This window comes from Osmia lignaria, chromosome 1 (assembly GCF_051020975.1).
Source record: "Osmia lignaria lignaria isolate PbOS001 chromosome 1, iyOsmLign1, whole genome shotgun sequence".
Classification (NCBI taxonomy): Eukaryota; Metazoa; Arthropoda; class Insecta; order Hymenoptera; family Megachilidae; genus Osmia; species Osmia lignaria.
Window position 1 is genome coordinate 12,538,736 of NC_135032.1, and position 18,648 is coordinate 12,557,383.

Sequence of the window (18,648 nt, forward strand, 5' to 3'; positions counted from 1 at the left end):
TGTAATAGGAAAAGCTATGCTTCCACTGCAATTAATCGTCACTCTGACGATGGTCTTGGCCGAATTCGTGGTCGACACGAATTCCCTCGAGTTCTTCTACCCAAGAATTCGACTCTCGTACCAATAATCGTGCACTGCTTTTGCCATGTGTTGGACCGCATATAAATCGACCCGGTTCGAAAGGGATGCTCGCGTGAATTGGGGCGAATCGCGATTACAGGGCTGCAGTTGGATCAAGTGAACCGTGCAGCAGGCAGAAATTTTCGATGCTCGTGTAATTATAAAATTTTAACGAAATCCAAAGTGGCGTCTCGAGATACTCCTCAAAGCGCGCACGGGTTTTAGAAATGTTTTCCCTCTTTCAGAAGTAATTCGGAATATAATTTAATTCTGTTCTAATCAAACACATTGTTGAAGCAATATGGTGTTGTAGTTATTCCGAGGAATGTTGCAGCAAGATAATTGCCGTCGAATCCGACAAATCATGCGAAATCTCCTAGTTGGAATTCACGATTTCTACTCCTGGGAAATGTGGTTCTGTTTGGACATAACTTATAGCTTAACTTGCGTTCTTCAGAAATAATTGGTTTAGTAACGCGTGCCATAGAAAATTAATATAAATTTATAGAAGCACGAGGAAGTTCATTTCTGAAAGCATTCCACTCGATTGGAATCGTGTGTATTTTTGTAATTGTTTCTACTTTTTATCTTTATACCACTCGATCGTATGAAACCTTGATCTTCGAAAACGGGTCAAACCCTTAATCCCTTTTCGTTTAGTACTCGACGTGCAAGCTGAAGCTCGATCGTTGACGCAGCGATTATTCCAACACCCTCTCGACACGTATAAGGCATTTACCAAATCATTTCGAGTACACACTGCTGGAAAATTACATATTCTCGAGGTGAATTCGAGACAGCTTCAACGAAGATTCACCCCAAAATTTCCAATGCTCTCGAGAGACTTTGAAACTTGCATAATCATTCAAACGTTTATTAACTCTTTCACCGTGTTATATGAGGTGTAATGACATCAAAATGATTGGAAAAATTTAATTGATTACTTATTTTAATTCCCCTGTTGCTCGACATCGATTCGACGGACGTGTGTATACGTATGTAGCGAAAGGGTTAATTAGTTTCGAATCAATAACCATTAGCGTCAAAATGAATTCACTTGAGAAACGCGTACGATAAATTAAAAATTATTTAAGAACTCTGTTCCACATAAATGATGTAGAAAAATGTTGGTCGTTCTGGATCGAAAGAGTCATAAATTTGTTGGAAATCATAGACACTTCAGCCCTCCGATGAAACATCTTTCCTCGACACGGCTCATTTAAGCAAATCACTATCTACCCTAAAATCATCCTTCACCCCATGCTCGTTTTTCTTTTCTCGTCTTCGTAAAGGGGCGATTTCACAGGAAACGGTTACCAATTTTGCCGAAAGAAAAAGTGACAAATAACGTTCTTTCCCTCTGTCTTTCATCCCTCGTGTAAGGGGCATTGAGATCCTTAAAGCTCGACGCGATAAAGCATCCCCTAATAGACGATACGCCCTCTCTTCGTTCTCCCTTCGTCTCTTATTCTCTCAGAAATCTCTTCCTGGTTACTCTCGTCACGAAAGATAGCTTAAGTGTTCCTCATTTCGTATTATCAACCGTGCTCATCAAGCATGATCGATCTAGAAATCGCTTTACTCCCTTTTTCTTTTTATACCCACCATGTGTTTTGATTCATGAACAAGTGATATCGAGTGTATCGGAAAAATTTTCTAAAAATACTCACGATGTTTCCAATCGAAGAAGGGTTAAGTGTATCGTATGAAACGTACTTACTTATACGATAAGCGAGACAGTAAACGATCGTACATCATTTTGGAAAGCATAAATCTCGAGGAAATATACAGCACATTAACCGATCATAAACCGCGGGATAGGTATCGATCAAACAATCGATAAAATACCAATCGACTTCCGTCGCGAGGGTCGTATAAAGTTACCTATGATTTAAGTAAACGCGACGATGGCGAGGCTCGTAAAAAGTGTTCATTGGAAAACGCTTTGCCAGTGGTGGCAGATGGTGCGAAAACTCGGCGACAGCGGAGGTTATATTAAAGAATTTTTATCAGGCAAAGTTTTTACCATTCGTGTGTGTCATTGTCACCCTGTATATTTTAAAGGTGTCAAATACGAATACAGAGGAGGAATAAAAAGTTCAGGTATCTTCGGTTTGCAATTACTGAAAGGTAAGCGGATTCTTCAGCTCGTTCCACGATTAAAAGAACCGATTCTCACCCTTTGCAATCGAAACGACGATCGTCATTGTAGCCGAGCTTTCTGTCGAGAGTTTATTTCAATTTCCAATCTAATAAGAAATTCTTTCGCAACTATTCCACCCCCATCACCCTGTCCTCCGCGCAACCTTTACCCCCAAGTAAATTTCTCTCACCCCCTACTCATCGTTACCTCGGCAGCCATCTTTCTCTTTCTTGGAACCTCTTACCCTGTTCGAGGTGTCGCTATCACTGGCTTCCTCTACTCCACTGTTCCACCCTCTCATCCCTTCACCTTTTACACGACTTATCTTCCGCTATCGGAGACGGTAACCCTCCGAGTCTCGTATCTTCTCGCCGTTTCTCAACATTCTAACCCCCTCCTCCGACCCTTCCTCAGCTCTACCCCGTGCTATTCTATTCCTCATTTGTTCGCTGGAGTTTCAGGAAGAAGTGAGGATATCTTCGACAAGCATAATCGTGCCCCTCGGGCGGTGATTATTTCACGATCGAACGTCACTCGTTTTTTATTTTGTACACCCTTGTCAAGCTTGACGATCTTGAAGGAAAAGTTGAAAGTAAAATATAAATTAATCCTTCTTTGGTTTTATACAATTTCGTCGAGTTTTGTCAGTTTATGTTGGAATAGAATCGGCAAAATTGGCTTAATTTCCGTCATGGTGTTTTGCCGTTCACCCTATGGGGTACCACGATAGACCATCTACGCGAACTCTGTTTTCTGATCGTGTCTGGGGATATAAAGAGAGACAGGAGGAATTCACGTCCTCGAGGGATCGCTAGAGGATCCCGTTTACGTAGGAAATAGGTTTCTTCGCTGACGACACGAACCGTGATCGGTGTATCGAATTCGGTATTGTTCCATGACTATAGCTAGCGTGTCAACCTGTGTTTTCCACATTTCGTTTGATTTTGTATATATTGCTATAATTACTTAAAATACGATCGTTTCACGATAAGCACCGTTTCACCATCAGACGCAATTAGCGAACGAAATGTTTCTTTTTCCTTTTTCCTTCGTCGAAACCCTCGAGCTTCGGCGTAGGCTTAATGGACACCCGGGACACTTTCAGCCTCGAAACTCCGGAGGGATTTATTTCCCAACGTCTGCGTGACTTGGTCCAGGAGAGGCCATTAGTGTCGAACAGGAACGGAGTGTAAACATGTTATTCGAATTCCGTTTCCTTCATATCCGTTTCCAAGAGACGCCGCCACCCATTTGCTCCTGAGAACCTTCGCTTCGTAGCTCGATCAAGGCGACGAAATAATCATGGAAAGCGAGAAATTCAGGCTGACAGAAACAGGGCAAGATTTCTCCTTCAGACGGTGGAAAGGGTCGACCTGAACTTCGCTCCTTCTGCAATGGACCTCTAATTACACCGTCCAATAACCAATTAGCGTATCGTATTCATCGTATTTATAGTCCTTTAAAAAAAGAAAACTTGTGACCCGCGAGAAATTCATTCTTACTAGAAAAAAAGAAAGGAATAATCGCTGGAACGATAAAAACACGAGCTCGTCCTCGATTTGACGTTTAATTTCTGCGGATTATCGCAACCGTAAAGTGTTACGAGAAGCCGTATCTTCGCCCCTTTGAATTCCACTTTAATCCCTTCTCGTCCATTGGCCAAGCCTTGTAAAATGATTAAATCAACACTCCGCTTCTTTTTCTCCCCTTTCCTCTTCGCGTTCTCAGCAAGATGAAAACTGGCGCAATAGGACACGAGAAGATTTCTAACGGCAAGAGTACGCGACTTAGTCTACGAGCAAGGAAAAAGGAACTTCCAATTAGAGAAGTAGCGAGTCGAGTTCGCCCCAAAAACCACAAATTAGCGGTCGACGAGGTTGGCCAGCATCTCAGAGAACGGGGCAATTCTTTTTTACTTTCTTCCTGTAAATTGAGACGAAAGCTAACCGGCTCTGTCTAACATTAATTGTTGACAAAATTTATTGAACAATGCGATATAACTAGGGAGAGTGAAGAGAAGAAATTAGGTCGATTGAAGAAGAATCATAATTTTAACGACGTTCAAAGATTAAAATGGAGAACTGCTTTCATTCTGGATAGCAACACCGTCACGTAGTAGTTCGGAAAGAGCAATCGGGAATTCATCTTCGCTGCTACTAATTTTCATCCTTCGAGCATCAATTTTTTTTTTTTTTCTACCAGAGATAACGACTACCGTCGCGAAAAGAAACGTAGCATCTCGAAGCATGCTCACCCTATCATAAGAGAAACGCGATCTCTGGAATACCCATGGGTCCCATTACCCTCGTTCCTTCGCATCTTTCCTCCTGCTGGATTCGTCGTGGCAAGTCATTCCTGACTCACAATACTGGCATCAGAATTCCCCTCGGGTTGTCAGGCTTATCCCGTTCCCGGAAGCAAATTGGCACGAACGCAAATCAAATCGCAATACACTAACATCTAAAAGTATTTCGTCACTTGTGAATTAACAAATATCTATGTCAAATTGCTGCATACAAAAATGACTCCAATCTGCATTTGAAATATTTTTGACATAATCGATTCTCATATCTTTTTACCTAGAATATTTGCATTTATTTAATTCAACGAAGGATAAAATACTTTTGAAAGGAATTGTACTCGAGATGAAGGCTTCACGACCGCGCATAAATCAGCTGGTTCGATCGATCAGTATCTTCAAGTGGTTTTTCCAAGAAAGAGAAGGTAACGCTAAGTTTTTCTTCCCCTTCTCGACCGATATCAACCCTTCGGCGACAAAGGGAACCGTGGAGGAAAGTGGCGAGATGGGAATATAGGTGGAAAGAGGGGTGTACGAAATTGGAGGAAACCGACCCTACGAGATTGAAGCAACCCCCGTGACCCTGAAACTACCTCGACAATTACCGCAAATGCGAATGGGTCCTCTACGTGACATCTCGTTGTTGGCCAACAGATCGGTTGTCCCTCGAGAAAACTACGTTTAACGGAAGGGATGTGGTAGAGCAGGGATGTCGATAAGTGAATCGTTCCTTATGTCTTTTTTTTCTTTTTCACCTGGCGAATTCTAAACGACCACTGCTAAAAATTCTTCGAAACGAAGATAGCTCGAGCGTTTCTTCGCCGTCGACTTCGCGACGATGTTCCACGGTTTCTTTTATTTTCGACCACCGAGTCCAAACCCCGAAACACTTTATCCTAATGGGACGCCTCGGACTGGAAGTCCCTACTGTCGTTGTCATTTAACGCACACAGCCGCAAGCGATAACAGTTTCCGCGATGCGCAAACCCCTTTGAACGCGCAATCTTATGAATATTACAATTTGCCATCGTTCTTGGGGAACGAGTTCAATGATTCCGTGATGTCCTCGTGCTTAATTTTCATAAGTTCAACATTAGGCAAAGCCCTCGTAATATGTAGCAGAAAGTTATTAAAAATTTTCAAATAATTTTGTAAAAAAAAAAAGAAACGAATTTGCAAAAATTTTAAGTACACAAGTATTTCTTGACAAGGGTACTTTGCTGAAACAACGATAAGCCAGTGAAATCCCTAGAGGCAGGAGAAAGGATTCATAAACATGATATCTTAAAGGATTCGCGACCAACTACTCGACTTTTTATGGGAAGCTCCGTCGCTCGTGAACGGGATATCGCATGAAAGTTAAAGCAGCCGTGCAATTATCGAGGCAGTTTAGCGGTCTTAAAACGGTTATGAAAAACACGACCGTAAAAAAAGGGGGAAAAGCTGAAGGGGAGAGAATGGTGGATGAAAGGAAAGAACGGTGAGTCGAGAGGACAAAACCGAGAGCAATTCGCAAGTCGACGGTCGTTTACGGTGGCGTGTAACCGTTTTCACGGATTTCGACGACGATTTCGCGGCTCTCAGCCTCTATGGTTTCGCAGTCCCGCATTTCCGTTAATAGCGACAACTCGAACAATAATTCTACCGGAAGCTGTACCATTGCCAGAGCACGGTAGACTTCTATTGGTCGACGACACTGGCAACGATTGCTCGCGGGGAACATCCTCGTTGTATCAATTTCCACAGCAAATCGTCTCCGTTGCATCGTCATCGAATAAAAGACAACGATGAGATAAAGCCATTTTCATTCGTTATTTTTTATGCTGAATCGCAGAAGAAACTGTAGAACACTGTGGTTCTGAAATATCATTTATTTTCGATTGGTAAAAGATTTGAAAGATATCAAAGATCTGCCGAAAGTGTTTCTAATAGTGCGAAAGTATTGAGAAAAGGTTGGATCGAATAGACGTCTTCGAAATACGATTCGGTCTCTCTGGCTGAGATTGCATTTTAGAATCAGGGACACTTTGTCGCCGAGAAGAAAGACGAAATTGACTGAGAATCCCTTCTTCTTCTTCTTCCTTTCTTTCCACTTCGCGATTTGCACACAATACGTGGTACCAAAGGTCTGCTTCAACTTCGCGAACTGAAAAATTGCTTCTTCTAGTCCTGAGACATAGGGAATATTTTACTTTTAATAGATTCTAGGTCGTTCTATCAATGTTGAAAAAACCTAGGGAACGTTTTACTTTTCTCTCACGATGAAATCGTATTTCAAATCTTAGGTAATATCCAGGAAGAACGCGAAAGCACAGTCGTGTTTAATTAACGAGGTAAGTCGGTTCTTCTTGGCCAGGGGCTGTTCGAATTTAATAAAAGCACCCTCGTCCGGTGACCGCTTGAAAAATTCATTAGAAAAGCTGCGAATTAAAGGAACGATTTCATCTTTACGGGACACTTTGTATTGAACATTTTGTTAAGATTTATTTCATATAAAATTTCGAATCACTGAATAAACCACGACGAGGAACAATTTCCGATTCTCTCCACAATTCCAGCTCAACTATTCGTTCAGTTTCAAACTCCCCGGACTGGAGAGAAACATCAATGAGTGCATCTGAAATCCATCGCTTCCGACAAAAATTATAATTCCCTGCGGTAACCAGCACCAGTAGAATCGAGGAAAATTCGCGGGGATAAAATGAAATCGAGGAAATTTATATTTAGCAACTTCTGTATTTACCAAACTAAAATTCTAAAAATTCACGTACCGAAATCACGATTGACTCGATCGTGTTTCTTTAGGGTTAAGAAACGACCCCTTTGCCGAACATTTTTCCTCCCCATCGATTGCGGGTACGAATACCAAGGAGCATACGAGGAATCGAAAGACTATAGAGGGAAAAAGAGGGAACAAGAGGTTTTTCGGGAAGCTGCCAGCTGAAATACGAATGAAAGCTGGGTGTAGACGGGACGAGGGTGGTGAGATTTGGAGGGAAAGTCGGCGGAAGAGATGAAGCACATCGCGACAGAAGCAGAAGAAAATACCATGAGACATGTGTTGGCATTTATGCCACGACTTATCTACTGCGATGGCTTTCCTTCGTTTTATTTCCACGCCAGACAACCGGGATATTCTCGACGAAAACTCTCGAAAAGTCGGGAGAATATGGCGACTGCCGACGAAAGACGTCCTTTAGAAGTTTTAGCGTGTCTTAAAAGAATAAGTCGTTAGGTCGGTTGTATATATGTGAAATTCTGTGTATATATATACAGGGTGTCCTGGGTTATTTTATCGACTGACGTGTCTTCTTAGAACAACATTGGAGTTTCGTTGTTATCGTGAAAGATGCATGCCTTCTTTCTTACCGAGTCTCGTGAGAATGTTTTTGACGTAGTTGCCTATCTTCCCATGGAAAAAGAAACTTTTTTGATTCCTAGTGCGATGTTTTATTGTTTCCTTTTTGTTGAGGCTTCTTCAGAATTTAATAATTAATTTTGATACGTTGGAGAATTTCTTGGACGTCGAGCTTAAAGTAAATTGGATATCTCTCTTAAACTGATGCTTATTTCCTTGGTTCGAATCTAAGGGAAATACTGTATCGCTGTCTCGAAGAAAAGGATTTTATTCTTGCCAGGGAGCAGAAAGAAATATCGACGGTTCTTGACAAAATCTGAAAAACGTCATGGTACGGGATGTTACACGCGTCGTGGACCGTGAAAGATATCTCAAGAGACAATTTGAAACACGCGAAGGAAGTGTGCAGCTCGGATTAAAGTTCGACGAGTCGAGAAATGGAAAAGGAGAGACGCAGAAGCGCATGAAAGTACTTACAGTTAAAAATGTGTACCGGTTCGATGATTTCTCAGTTGAAACTCTCAAATTTTTACGGTTCAAAGTTCGTACCTCGAAGTGTTTCCACTCAAACACCTTGATCGTATACTATTTCAATCATTAAACAAGTTGTAAAGAATATCGTAAAGAGGAAAATTATACGAATCGGTAGCAATCCCCGGAGAAATCGATGGATACTATAAAATTCGTCGTTGAAAAATCAGTGAACCATGACCCGTCAACTACCTCGGACCAATCAATTCTCCAACCTTTCAAATCTAACGATTCACGCGACACAGCCTGTAAAGCCGTGAAATGGTCGGCAAAAAATGGATTTTTATCGGTCATCAGGAGTGCACGGTTCGCAGGAATCGAGTGAAAGAGAGGAGCGGTCGTTATCAGTCGGGAACAGTCAACTGTATCGGGCGATAAACGAGAGAAAAAGGAGACCCCCTCGTTCCGGCGTAACCTCGTGAAACTCGGGTCTCGTTCGAATCGCTTTGGAAAAATTCACAGCTCTCGGTTTTCAAACGTTGCCACGCGTTCTGTCGTTCGCCAGCGTAAAAGGATTAATTATAGTTTGAAATATAACACTCGATTCCATCGGATCCATCTACCAGGGAAAGATACCTGATTAAACGCGCAAACGAATTCTACGCTTTTCATTTCGAATAATTGCATTCTTTAATTTAATCCAGAATTTCATAGAAAGAAATCGAACATAATGCAATACCATTTTTCATCTAGACCTCCGGCTAGCACGGCCTGTTTGGCACGCAGCTGCGTTCATAAATTAGACGAATTAATAACAGTAATTCTTTGCACCAACAGAAAATCGATATTATAAATTACCATGAGAATTTCACCGGAAACCTTCGAACAATTTTGTTCAAGTTAACAATGTTCGCGTTCATCAGCATTTTTAGCTTCCTCCTCGAACTAAACTAAATTATTATTCGACGGAAACTAATTTCGAACGAAACGAAAATTATAATGATTTTGTATCGTGGTTGTTAATTCACTTAACCAGTAATTATTTCTATAAGCGCTCGAAACGTTTTAACGAGCTGATAAATCTACTGTTGGTTTATGCTCGCCTAGTTCGATTTAATTGTTCATTTTCATGTTCAATTCTTTTATCCAGCAAAGCGATGATGGAAATTCGATTTCGATAGGCTTTAGTTGAAACTGGTAAATTGAAAGAACCAAACTCGCTCCCATAATCCGCGGAATAGGCCAGTGGGCATCGATCGTGGAAAAAATTCAGAAAGCCACGAGACTTTCAACTAAAGTACAAAACGACATGAAGCATCGTCTAATCAAAGTAAAAGATTCAAGCATATGTGCTTGGAAATGATTCACGACCACATATCCTCAGCGATATCGTGTCATTCGTCGAAACTTTTCTAACGATGAAATATCTTTTTAACTTGCGTCGTGCAGTTTCTATTCTCGCAACTTTTCAATATCGTAACATTCTTTGCTTGTCTGTTCTGAAATTTTTAAGTTTCATCAAATTGTTAAGATTCGACTATAAAAAGCATTTGTTTATCTTTCACTCCACTGGCCAGGGAAAATTGTTAAAACGAAACACATTAGAGTACAAAGCGCTGGCTTTTAACGCGGTTAGCCAACACCATTAATCCGTAACAGTTGAACAGGGAACGACGACACTAGTATTCACCAGGTCGAGTTATCCGAAATTTCACAAGGAACAATTATTTTCATTAATTTCATTGTTCCAGTTTCGTGCACGCGTGCCGGCGCATGCGTTTTCTCATTTGCAGCCATGACAAATCCGTCAGCCGTGGCTTGCTTTAATTAACTGCTCCCGTTCTACCTCGCCCAGTTTCCCACCAAAAATTCCATCTAATTAATGTTACGCCGATGGCTATTTCGTCGAGCCTCGTCCATAATTTGCGCTACCAATAATTCTGATAAAAGAATCTTTTCACTTTTCTTACCGGCTTTGTTCATTCTCCGGTAGTGTATTATGGAAGAGTACATAAAAGAAATTGGACCATTTTTAAAGCAGCGTCCAAAGCGAATAAGAATTGCGCTCGCTAAGGAGAAAAAAGAATCCTCCTAATCTGACACAGCCGGGTGGAATACCCTCTTATCCCAATGAAATTTCAACAAAACCTCGCGCGATTCGTGCAAGAAGGAAATTTTGTCTTTTATAACAGCGTTTCGTTTCTTCTCAAATTACTTAAGAGAGGAAACAGGGATTTTCAGAAATTTTATCTGTGTACCAAATTATTTAACAAAAGGCCTTTGTTTCAGGCTTACGACCAAAGATGAAGAATCATTATCGAGCTCATCAACTATCAGTCTGGTTACGTCTAGTACCAGAGCTTCATCGAGCAGGAATGGAGGACGTAGATTCCAGGCACAATTTATTCCGGGGTCATTCGGATCCAAGTCTTTACGACGGTTCTGTAAGACCAGATCCATTGAGCAGGATCAGCGAGGAATTCAAAAGGAAGAACATCACCACGGAACCACCAACTACAACCGACTACAACGCGGCCACATGTGTCAGCTATATTCAAAGCACAAACCTTCAGACCGTTCATAACGCTAGCACAGACACTCTGGCTAGTCTGGATGCAGCTGGGTACGTAATAAGCAATTTCACTTGATACTACGTGTACAATTAATAAGGCACTTCCCGCTGGTCGCCGAGTCTCCGGAACAGAAACGTTTCTACCTTCGCCAACAATGTAACTAATTTTGTTAGGGTACAGAGACAAGGATGATATTGCGAATTCCATACTCGAAATGAGAACAATTAGCTTCTCTCGTTAGAACCACTACTGATAAGTCTATTAGAGCTAAATATCTTTTTTTCTTTTATTTTTCAGTACTTAAACATCCATTTCTCGTGGGTGTATGTATACACTTTTCATATTTAAGCGCTCACTTTGAAAGTGCCAATTCTTTCTCCGTTTCCTCGGACTTTCCAAGAAGATACATCTAATCGTGCACATTTTATCGACATTTTCGAGCAGATACGCGGCGTACTCGACAGCTCTGAGCGTCACGATCGCGATTGGCTGCAGCTTGTTGATCCTGAACGTCCTCATTTTCGCCGGCGTCTATTATCAGAGGGACAAAACGAGGCTCGAGGTGAAGAGCCTTCAGCAGCAACAAATGTTGAATCAACAGTGCGGTCCACGAGGATTCACCGAGCTGAAGCAACCACCGCCCCCTCACTCGCATTTCCCTGGAAGTGGTCAGGTCATCGTCGACGTTGAAAATGAGATGTTAAGAAGGTAGAGGTTTCATTTTATCATCTCATACGATCCTCCTTCTCGTTACGTTGATGGGACATTAAAATTTTCGAAACAAACGATCCATCATCATTTCCAGGAACGTTATGAAAGGTCCTCCGAACGATCCCAACACGCTTCTCCAACAAGGCCAGGGAACTCATACGTTGCCTCATCAACATCATTATCAAAAGCAACATCAACAACAGCATGCCACTCTTCCCCGAGCTTCCGTCATACAGGACATGAACGCACAAACCCAAGTGAGAACCTATCATTTAACATTCAATATTTTTTTTTTATCAATAAAATAATAACCCCAATTAGGTATGAATTAAGTAGATCCTGGCGCCGCTGTTAATCATCCCTACCCTTGACGAAGTAAATTAAGTTCATCAGATTTCTATGAAAAACTATGATATTGAAAATTTCCTCCTTCATCTAAAAGAAAAAGTTGTTGTTTAACTAGCGAGGCCTGTGAAACTTTCATTCGTAATCCTATTAAAAAGAAACTTTTAAACTGCCAAACCGCACGGTTGAAATTTACACTGCAGAAGCTTCTGACATTTTCGTCCGGTCATTATTCTACCTACGGACAGTATCACCTTTTATCTCGTTAGTATATTCCCGTGGACCAGGGATTCGCGACGAAGGCTGAAGTTCATTAAAGGGAAACTTTAACATTCACCAACGGGTTAAACTCCCTCCTCCAGCTGGATTTTGACTTTCATTTCTGACACAGAGATTTCAATTTCCTGCTGATATTCTTCCTCCTCTTATTTGAATAACCCTATAGAATTTCAACTAAAGTATCCACCGAGGAACAATTTAATCTAATTTGGATTTTCTGTTGGTTTTGAAATGTCCAGCTTTTACATTGTATCTCTTTCGTTTTCATCGAGAAGCTTTCCCATCGATGACTCGTTTTCTCCGACAAATATTTGTATTTGATCTGTACGAAAAACAGACTCTGCTACCTTCAATTATCCCAGTTCAATTATCTCGATAACTGAAGTAGTAGTATCAACCCTTTCGTTGGTGGAGCGACGAGAATATTCTAAAGAGAGTTAATAATCAATAATCGATGTTGAACAATGAATTTTTCTAACTGAAACAAAACTTTTCAGGGTCCACCAAACGGGTCCATACATCTGACAGTACCAAGAGCACCACCACCCCCTCGAGCAAAGAGCCCACCCGAAAACCAGCCCCTGCTGCAAAGTGCCACCGTGTCGAGTCGCGTGTCCCAGGCTACCATGAGCGAGATGAGAGTGTGATGCTTGGACCCCCCTCCGAAACCAGTCGTCCCGGATGTTCTCACGGCATCGACCTTACTTTAAAACTGCGTTTCGGTCCGAACACAGTTCGGAAATCTCCTTTGGAAATTTCGCGAACGGTAACACGTTCGTGTCGCCATGACTTTCGACCTGTCCAGGTGATGACGAGCTGATAATCAACGGAGGGGGGTGAACAGAGCTTTACGCTCGATGCAGAAGAAGAAAAAATCGAGTACCAGGCAAGCTGGGAGAATGAAGAAGTGTAATAAAGAACGTTCGTGACTTCGATGGATACCAAAAGAGGTATATCATCTTCGGGAATGATAGATCCATACGTGAATATCGATCAATGATAAAATTCCCAGTAATAGCCCAATTAAGGGCAACCTTCTTTCTACGATCAACTTCAATCAAAAAAAAATCTTTTCATGGTGAAAATCAAACGCGATACAGTCAGCTAGCTAGTCGATAATAATGAATTTGTAGGTGTTAACGACAAAGGAGTGACGCTCAACAGCCATTGAATCGATCATGGAGACCCGTGTATAAAAAAAAAAAAAAACGACTTATCCACTACGATGTTAGATGTTCCTTGTACATAAAAGAAAAAAAAGTGAATTTATACCATAAGAAGAAAGCCAAAAAAGAACGTTTGCTACTTTCTAAGAGGACGTGTAACTCATGTCGTGTCGCGTATCGTTTGATCGTCCATTAATTATTTTCTTTATTTCAGTCGTTCTTTATTCTTCGATCTGATTGTGAACGTTACATGATGTAAGTGTGAAAGATCATTGTAAAACATTATTTGTCGACGATCTGATCGATTCTGTTTGATTGATCGAAGAAAATCTAAGCTTAAATTAATAATGAAAATTTCCTTTGCTTTCAATTGGCTAACTTGTTAATTACACAGAAGGATTAAAAGTACTAATGCAGTTTGCCTCTTGTATAGAGGACACAAAGTACCGTCCATAAGAATTATATTTCTTTTTTCTTTCTGGATACCCATTAATATTTTAATATTTGAAAACTTATACCTTTCGCCTATTACAAAAAGAAAAGAATTGAAACTATTTTAGATGATCTTTCTTTCATCGATCAAACGTATCGATCATCGATGACAAAAATCATTCATCCTCCAATGCATACAACTGCCATTCATCACGATTTCATTCTAAATTCAGGAACAATAATCAAGGAACGTTCCCTCTCAACGGTAATCGCGTCTGTGTAACGGTACATGGTAATTGCCATTTTTTCTACGTTTTTGGTAACATTGAGAAATGGGATCTCGTTTCATTTTACCACGTACACTGTAAAAAGATGAATGCCAACAGAATTAAATAGGAAAAGCGATCCCTAGAGAAACCCAGTGTGCTCGACAGTGTACGCTCGAGTGCAATGTAGGTCTGTTAAATAAAGGAAACCTAAACTGCACGTGAATGTACACCGAGTCCCAATTAATCGTAGAAATAACCATCTTCGTGCAAATGGATCATTTAAAGCCCACGATACCCTAAAAATGTCGAAAATGTTAAAATGTTGAAAAGCGATTCGTATGAGATCCAAGGTGTACGTGATTTTTTGTAAAGATATACGTATACATATAGGTGTAACATAAAGACTAACGTAAATCTGTTATTATTATGCGTAATGCACTGCCACAGGACTCGAAAATTCATGCAGGATAACGAGAAAAATCGTAAGAATTTCTCTGGTCGGTTTGGATCATTAAGACTGTCCTTTGATGTGCTTTTATTCTTTGAAGCAACACTTAGTGATAAGTTCTGAGTAATTTCTTTTGTTTTATTATAGATTACATATAGCTCTACTATTTTTTGAAGATTTTAATGTGTTTCGAATGACTGAACAGAATTATTTAAGAAAATTCTTCTCCATTGTTATTTTCCACTGTACCACGAATCAAAATACGCTTCAAAGGATTAATCACTTTCCCTGCTGTCAAATAATCAAAATTTTCTTAACAAAATCGCCGAGAATAATAAACTAAACATCCATTTTTATGTTCTTTATTATAGAATTGTATTGTTTATACATAGAAAAGAATAAATCAAAAATCTGAACCGCCAAACCGCCATTCTGCGTTCGTAGCAGTGAACCTTTAAAGTTCTTCTGAACAATTGATTTAAGAGTTCGTTTTTAATGAAAACTCTGTCGCGAGGACCGAGCTTAAATGGGGAAAATAGAGCGCGTGTTAATATAAAGAGAATCAAAGTTTTTGTACATATATTAAGCGATTAAAGTAAAAAGAAAGAATCAAAGAACTCGGTTTACGGTGTTCGTCAAGCTGTTTACAAACGATTGAGAAAAACTAGTCGAACATTTTCAATATAATCGTTATAATGGAGCAGAGACACACGGAATAAAGTAGCACAGAATCAAATGATTATTTTCTTTTTTTTTTCTACGATCACTTGCGAAAATAATGGAACTTCGTGAAAGAATTACATAATAAAATATCATTAAGTACGGACAATCCGAATATACTAAAAACTAAATGAAAAGCGAGTAACAGTAGACGTAATTAAGAACAAGCCATGGTGGGTAAAAAAAAAAAAAGAAAAGGAAAAAGGGAAAGAACAACGCTAATGGAAACATTGAACCGATTAAACAAGTGTTTAAGGAAATTTAAATAACATATATTAAAGATACATATTATGGATTGTAATGAATTTATTATGACGAATATTATTATATTTATGTGACTTTTAGCTGGTCTCGCACTCTGCCAGAAAGATATCCGGAATAAATTTTCTGGCCGAGGGTAAGGCTATCTGTTATGTTTAACGTTTCTGTTACCAAATTGTAAATATATAACAAAATACATGGAGATATTAATTGTACGTGTTAAATATCCTTCCCAACAAAAATGCTTTCCTTTATTATTAATAAAAAGTAATATTACAGTCAATCGCATCGTTATAACAGGTTACAGTCATTTAATTTAAAGCAAGAAATAAATAAAGTAAATTAAATAAACTCTGGAAAAAAATTAGACAATAATTATACTAGTTGCGCCCTCTTGATACGGCCCTGATGTCGTTTTGGGGCGTCAGGGACCCCGTAGTGCCGCTGAAATACTATGTATCAATATTATGCCATCCGGGGTCTCAGGAACCCCCGATTCATTGATGGCACCCTCTTGATACGGACCTGATGTCGTCTGGGGTGTCAAGGACCCCGTAGCGCCGGTGGAACTCGATATATTGACATTATGGCATTCGGGGTCTCAGGAACCCCAATGTACCGTTGGCGCCCTCTTAATACGGACCTGATGTCGTTTGGGGTGTCGAGGACCCCATAGCGCCTGTAAAACTGCAACCACATTTTGGTATCCGGGGTCTCAAGAACCCCGATACACCGCTAGCGCTCATTGCATATCGATCTGATGTCGTCTGGGGTATCGAGGACCCCGTAGCGCCTGTGAAACCGCAACCGTCATTTTGGCTTTCGGGGTCTCAAGAACCCCGACACACCGCTAACGCTCATTGCATATCGACTTGATGTCATCTGGGGTATCGAGGACCCCGCAGCGCCTGTGAAACCGCAACCGTCATTTTGGCTTTCGGGGTCTCAAGAACCCCGATACACCGCTAGCGCTCATTGCATATCGACTTGATGTCATCTGGGGTATCGAGGACCCCGTAGCGCCTGTGAAACTGCAACCGACATTTTGGCTTCCGGGGTTCTCAAGAACCCCGATACACCGCTAGCGCTCATTGTATATCGACTTGATGTCATCTGGGGTATCGAGGACCCCGTAGCGCCTGTGAAACTGCACCCGACAGTTTGGCGTTCGGGGTCTCAGGAACCCCGATGCATCGGTGGCATCTGGGGTGTTCAGGACCCCGAAGCACCAGTGAAACTCTACATACATACATTGGCATTCGGGGTCTCAGGAACCCCATTGGCCTTTTAGTTCCACCTTTTCGCCGCTAGATGGACGCCAATTTTTTGGCCCGTGAAATGCCTATTTTTCTTACTTTCTTAATTAAAGCATTAAATTAATTATGAGGACATTTTTCTTATGTATTCGAGGTCGTAGAATCATTTGGCGGCCTCAGAAAAATCCAAAAGTTCCTTATTTTGCCAAAAAACGTGATTTTCTATTCTTTTAGTTCCAACCTTCGTTAATAGATGGCGCCACATGTACTGTTTTCGGCGGGGAAAGGTTTTCATTTAAAAAACATGTTGAAATTAAGTTTTTACACCACATTCAATTTATTCAGTTAATTATCTTACAAACACTCTTGTTTTTATTACAAATTCAATAATAAACGCATTTTAATTTACAATATTAACTTAAAAAGAAGAAGACAGTATCATTATCGACGCTGATTAATTGTAAAGGAGCGGTGATTTACTAATTTAAAGTATTAAATAAATAGAATCTTGAAAAATACATAAATCCAAACAAATTCTTTAATTTACACTCGGAAATGTTTAATATACTCATAGAAGAGACTGAAAAATTATCAATTATAGACATTGTTTACTATAGTTCGCATTCAGGCAATTTTTATTAAGAATATTAAGGAAACACCTACGTAATTACATTCTGTAAGGTATAAACTTCAAATTGATATACCATAAATGTCATTTTACGGTACTTTTATGTTATAAAATCATGCGAGACTTAGTATATTTCGAAATTGAGCATTTGATGTGCAGTTAGAGTCATAACTATTCAAAATACTTTTGAAGACTGATTTGAATATTAACAAGGTATCACCGGAGGTGGTTGATTAGGCAGAGAACATAAATTCACGTTATAAGATCGTAAAATCGTTCACAGTTAATATGCTGCAGGCATTTGTAATATCAGGAAGAAAATGTAACATCATCTTACTTTGCTTTCTAATGGCTACCCTTTCGAATAGAACCTTTCGCTTGATCATATTCAAAAAAGAAAAAGGATCTAGAAACTATCACTTTGTTTTCTGAAATGTTAACTACCCTTCGAGCTAAATAAATAAATAAAAAAGATGAAAGGAGAGAGTTCGAAAGGAAGATATCAAAATGAAAAATAGGTGAAGTCAATAATAAAGTCGTTCGTTTTACTATGGTGCATTGATGTCTTCGTGTCTTCGAAAATTATCCATTATTTACAATCAAATTACTGTTCCTTTAATGCAAAATTGTATGTTCCGTGTTAATTGCATATGTTATCAGGTATTTGAGCTTCCTCCTTTCTAAAAGATTAAGCCCTTTTACGAAACAACAAATATGAAAGCATCTATCTTTCGACATACGTTTACTAAGGATTTTTCAATCAGTTGACTGATATTATCTTTTCCAATTCAAAAACTGTACATTCTTGGGTACGTTCGACGACCCTTTAGGAAAAATGACGATGTAATCCAACGGAGAGGAATGGGTATAATACCACTTCACAGCAGGTACCCTGGTATTCGAGAAAGATCAAAATTTTCTCAAATAAATAGTTGGTCGCTAAAGCAAGAAGGTTCGTTAATTAACCAGTAGAATAATGAGCACAATTCGAAGGTTGCTTGTTAAAATAATTAATTATGTTTCGTTGCTACTGATATCGAAAGCCAATAGCATCAACGGAGATGTGGACGATGCAGGGATGAAGGTATTTTTTTCTTTTAACGTGGGGAAATCTTGCATAAGACTCCCACCATCCCCTGAGGGTGGGTGGTGGAGGAGTGTCAGATTCC

At 40.0% G+C, this 18,648-nt stretch overlaps 1 protein-coding gene across 3 annotated transcripts in view; it reads left to right on the forward strand.

Annotated features, from left to right (window-relative positions):
- The window catches only part of NLG-4 (neuroligin 4), a 202,162-nt gene extending 186,272 nt beyond the window's left edge, over positions 1 to 15,890 (forward strand). For 2 of the 3 annotated variants that reach the window (XM_034328687.2, XM_034328686.2), the window contains exons 11-14: positions 10,681 to 11,014; positions 11,409 to 11,672; positions 11,770 to 11,932; positions 12,797 to 15,886. In XM_034328687.2, coding sequence (XP_034184578.1) covers positions 10,681 to 11,014; positions 11,409 to 11,672; positions 11,770 to 11,932; positions 12,797 to 12,946 — 911 coding nt within the window. In that variant the 3' untranslated portion in view covers positions 12,947 to 15,886. Of the gene's footprint in view, positions 1 to 10,680; positions 11,015 to 11,408; positions 11,673 to 11,769; positions 11,933 to 12,796 lie in introns of all 3 variants that reach the window. The other variant, XM_034328689.2, reaches the window with a different exon arrangement.
- Positions 15,891 to 18,648: the final 2,758 nt, after the last annotated feature.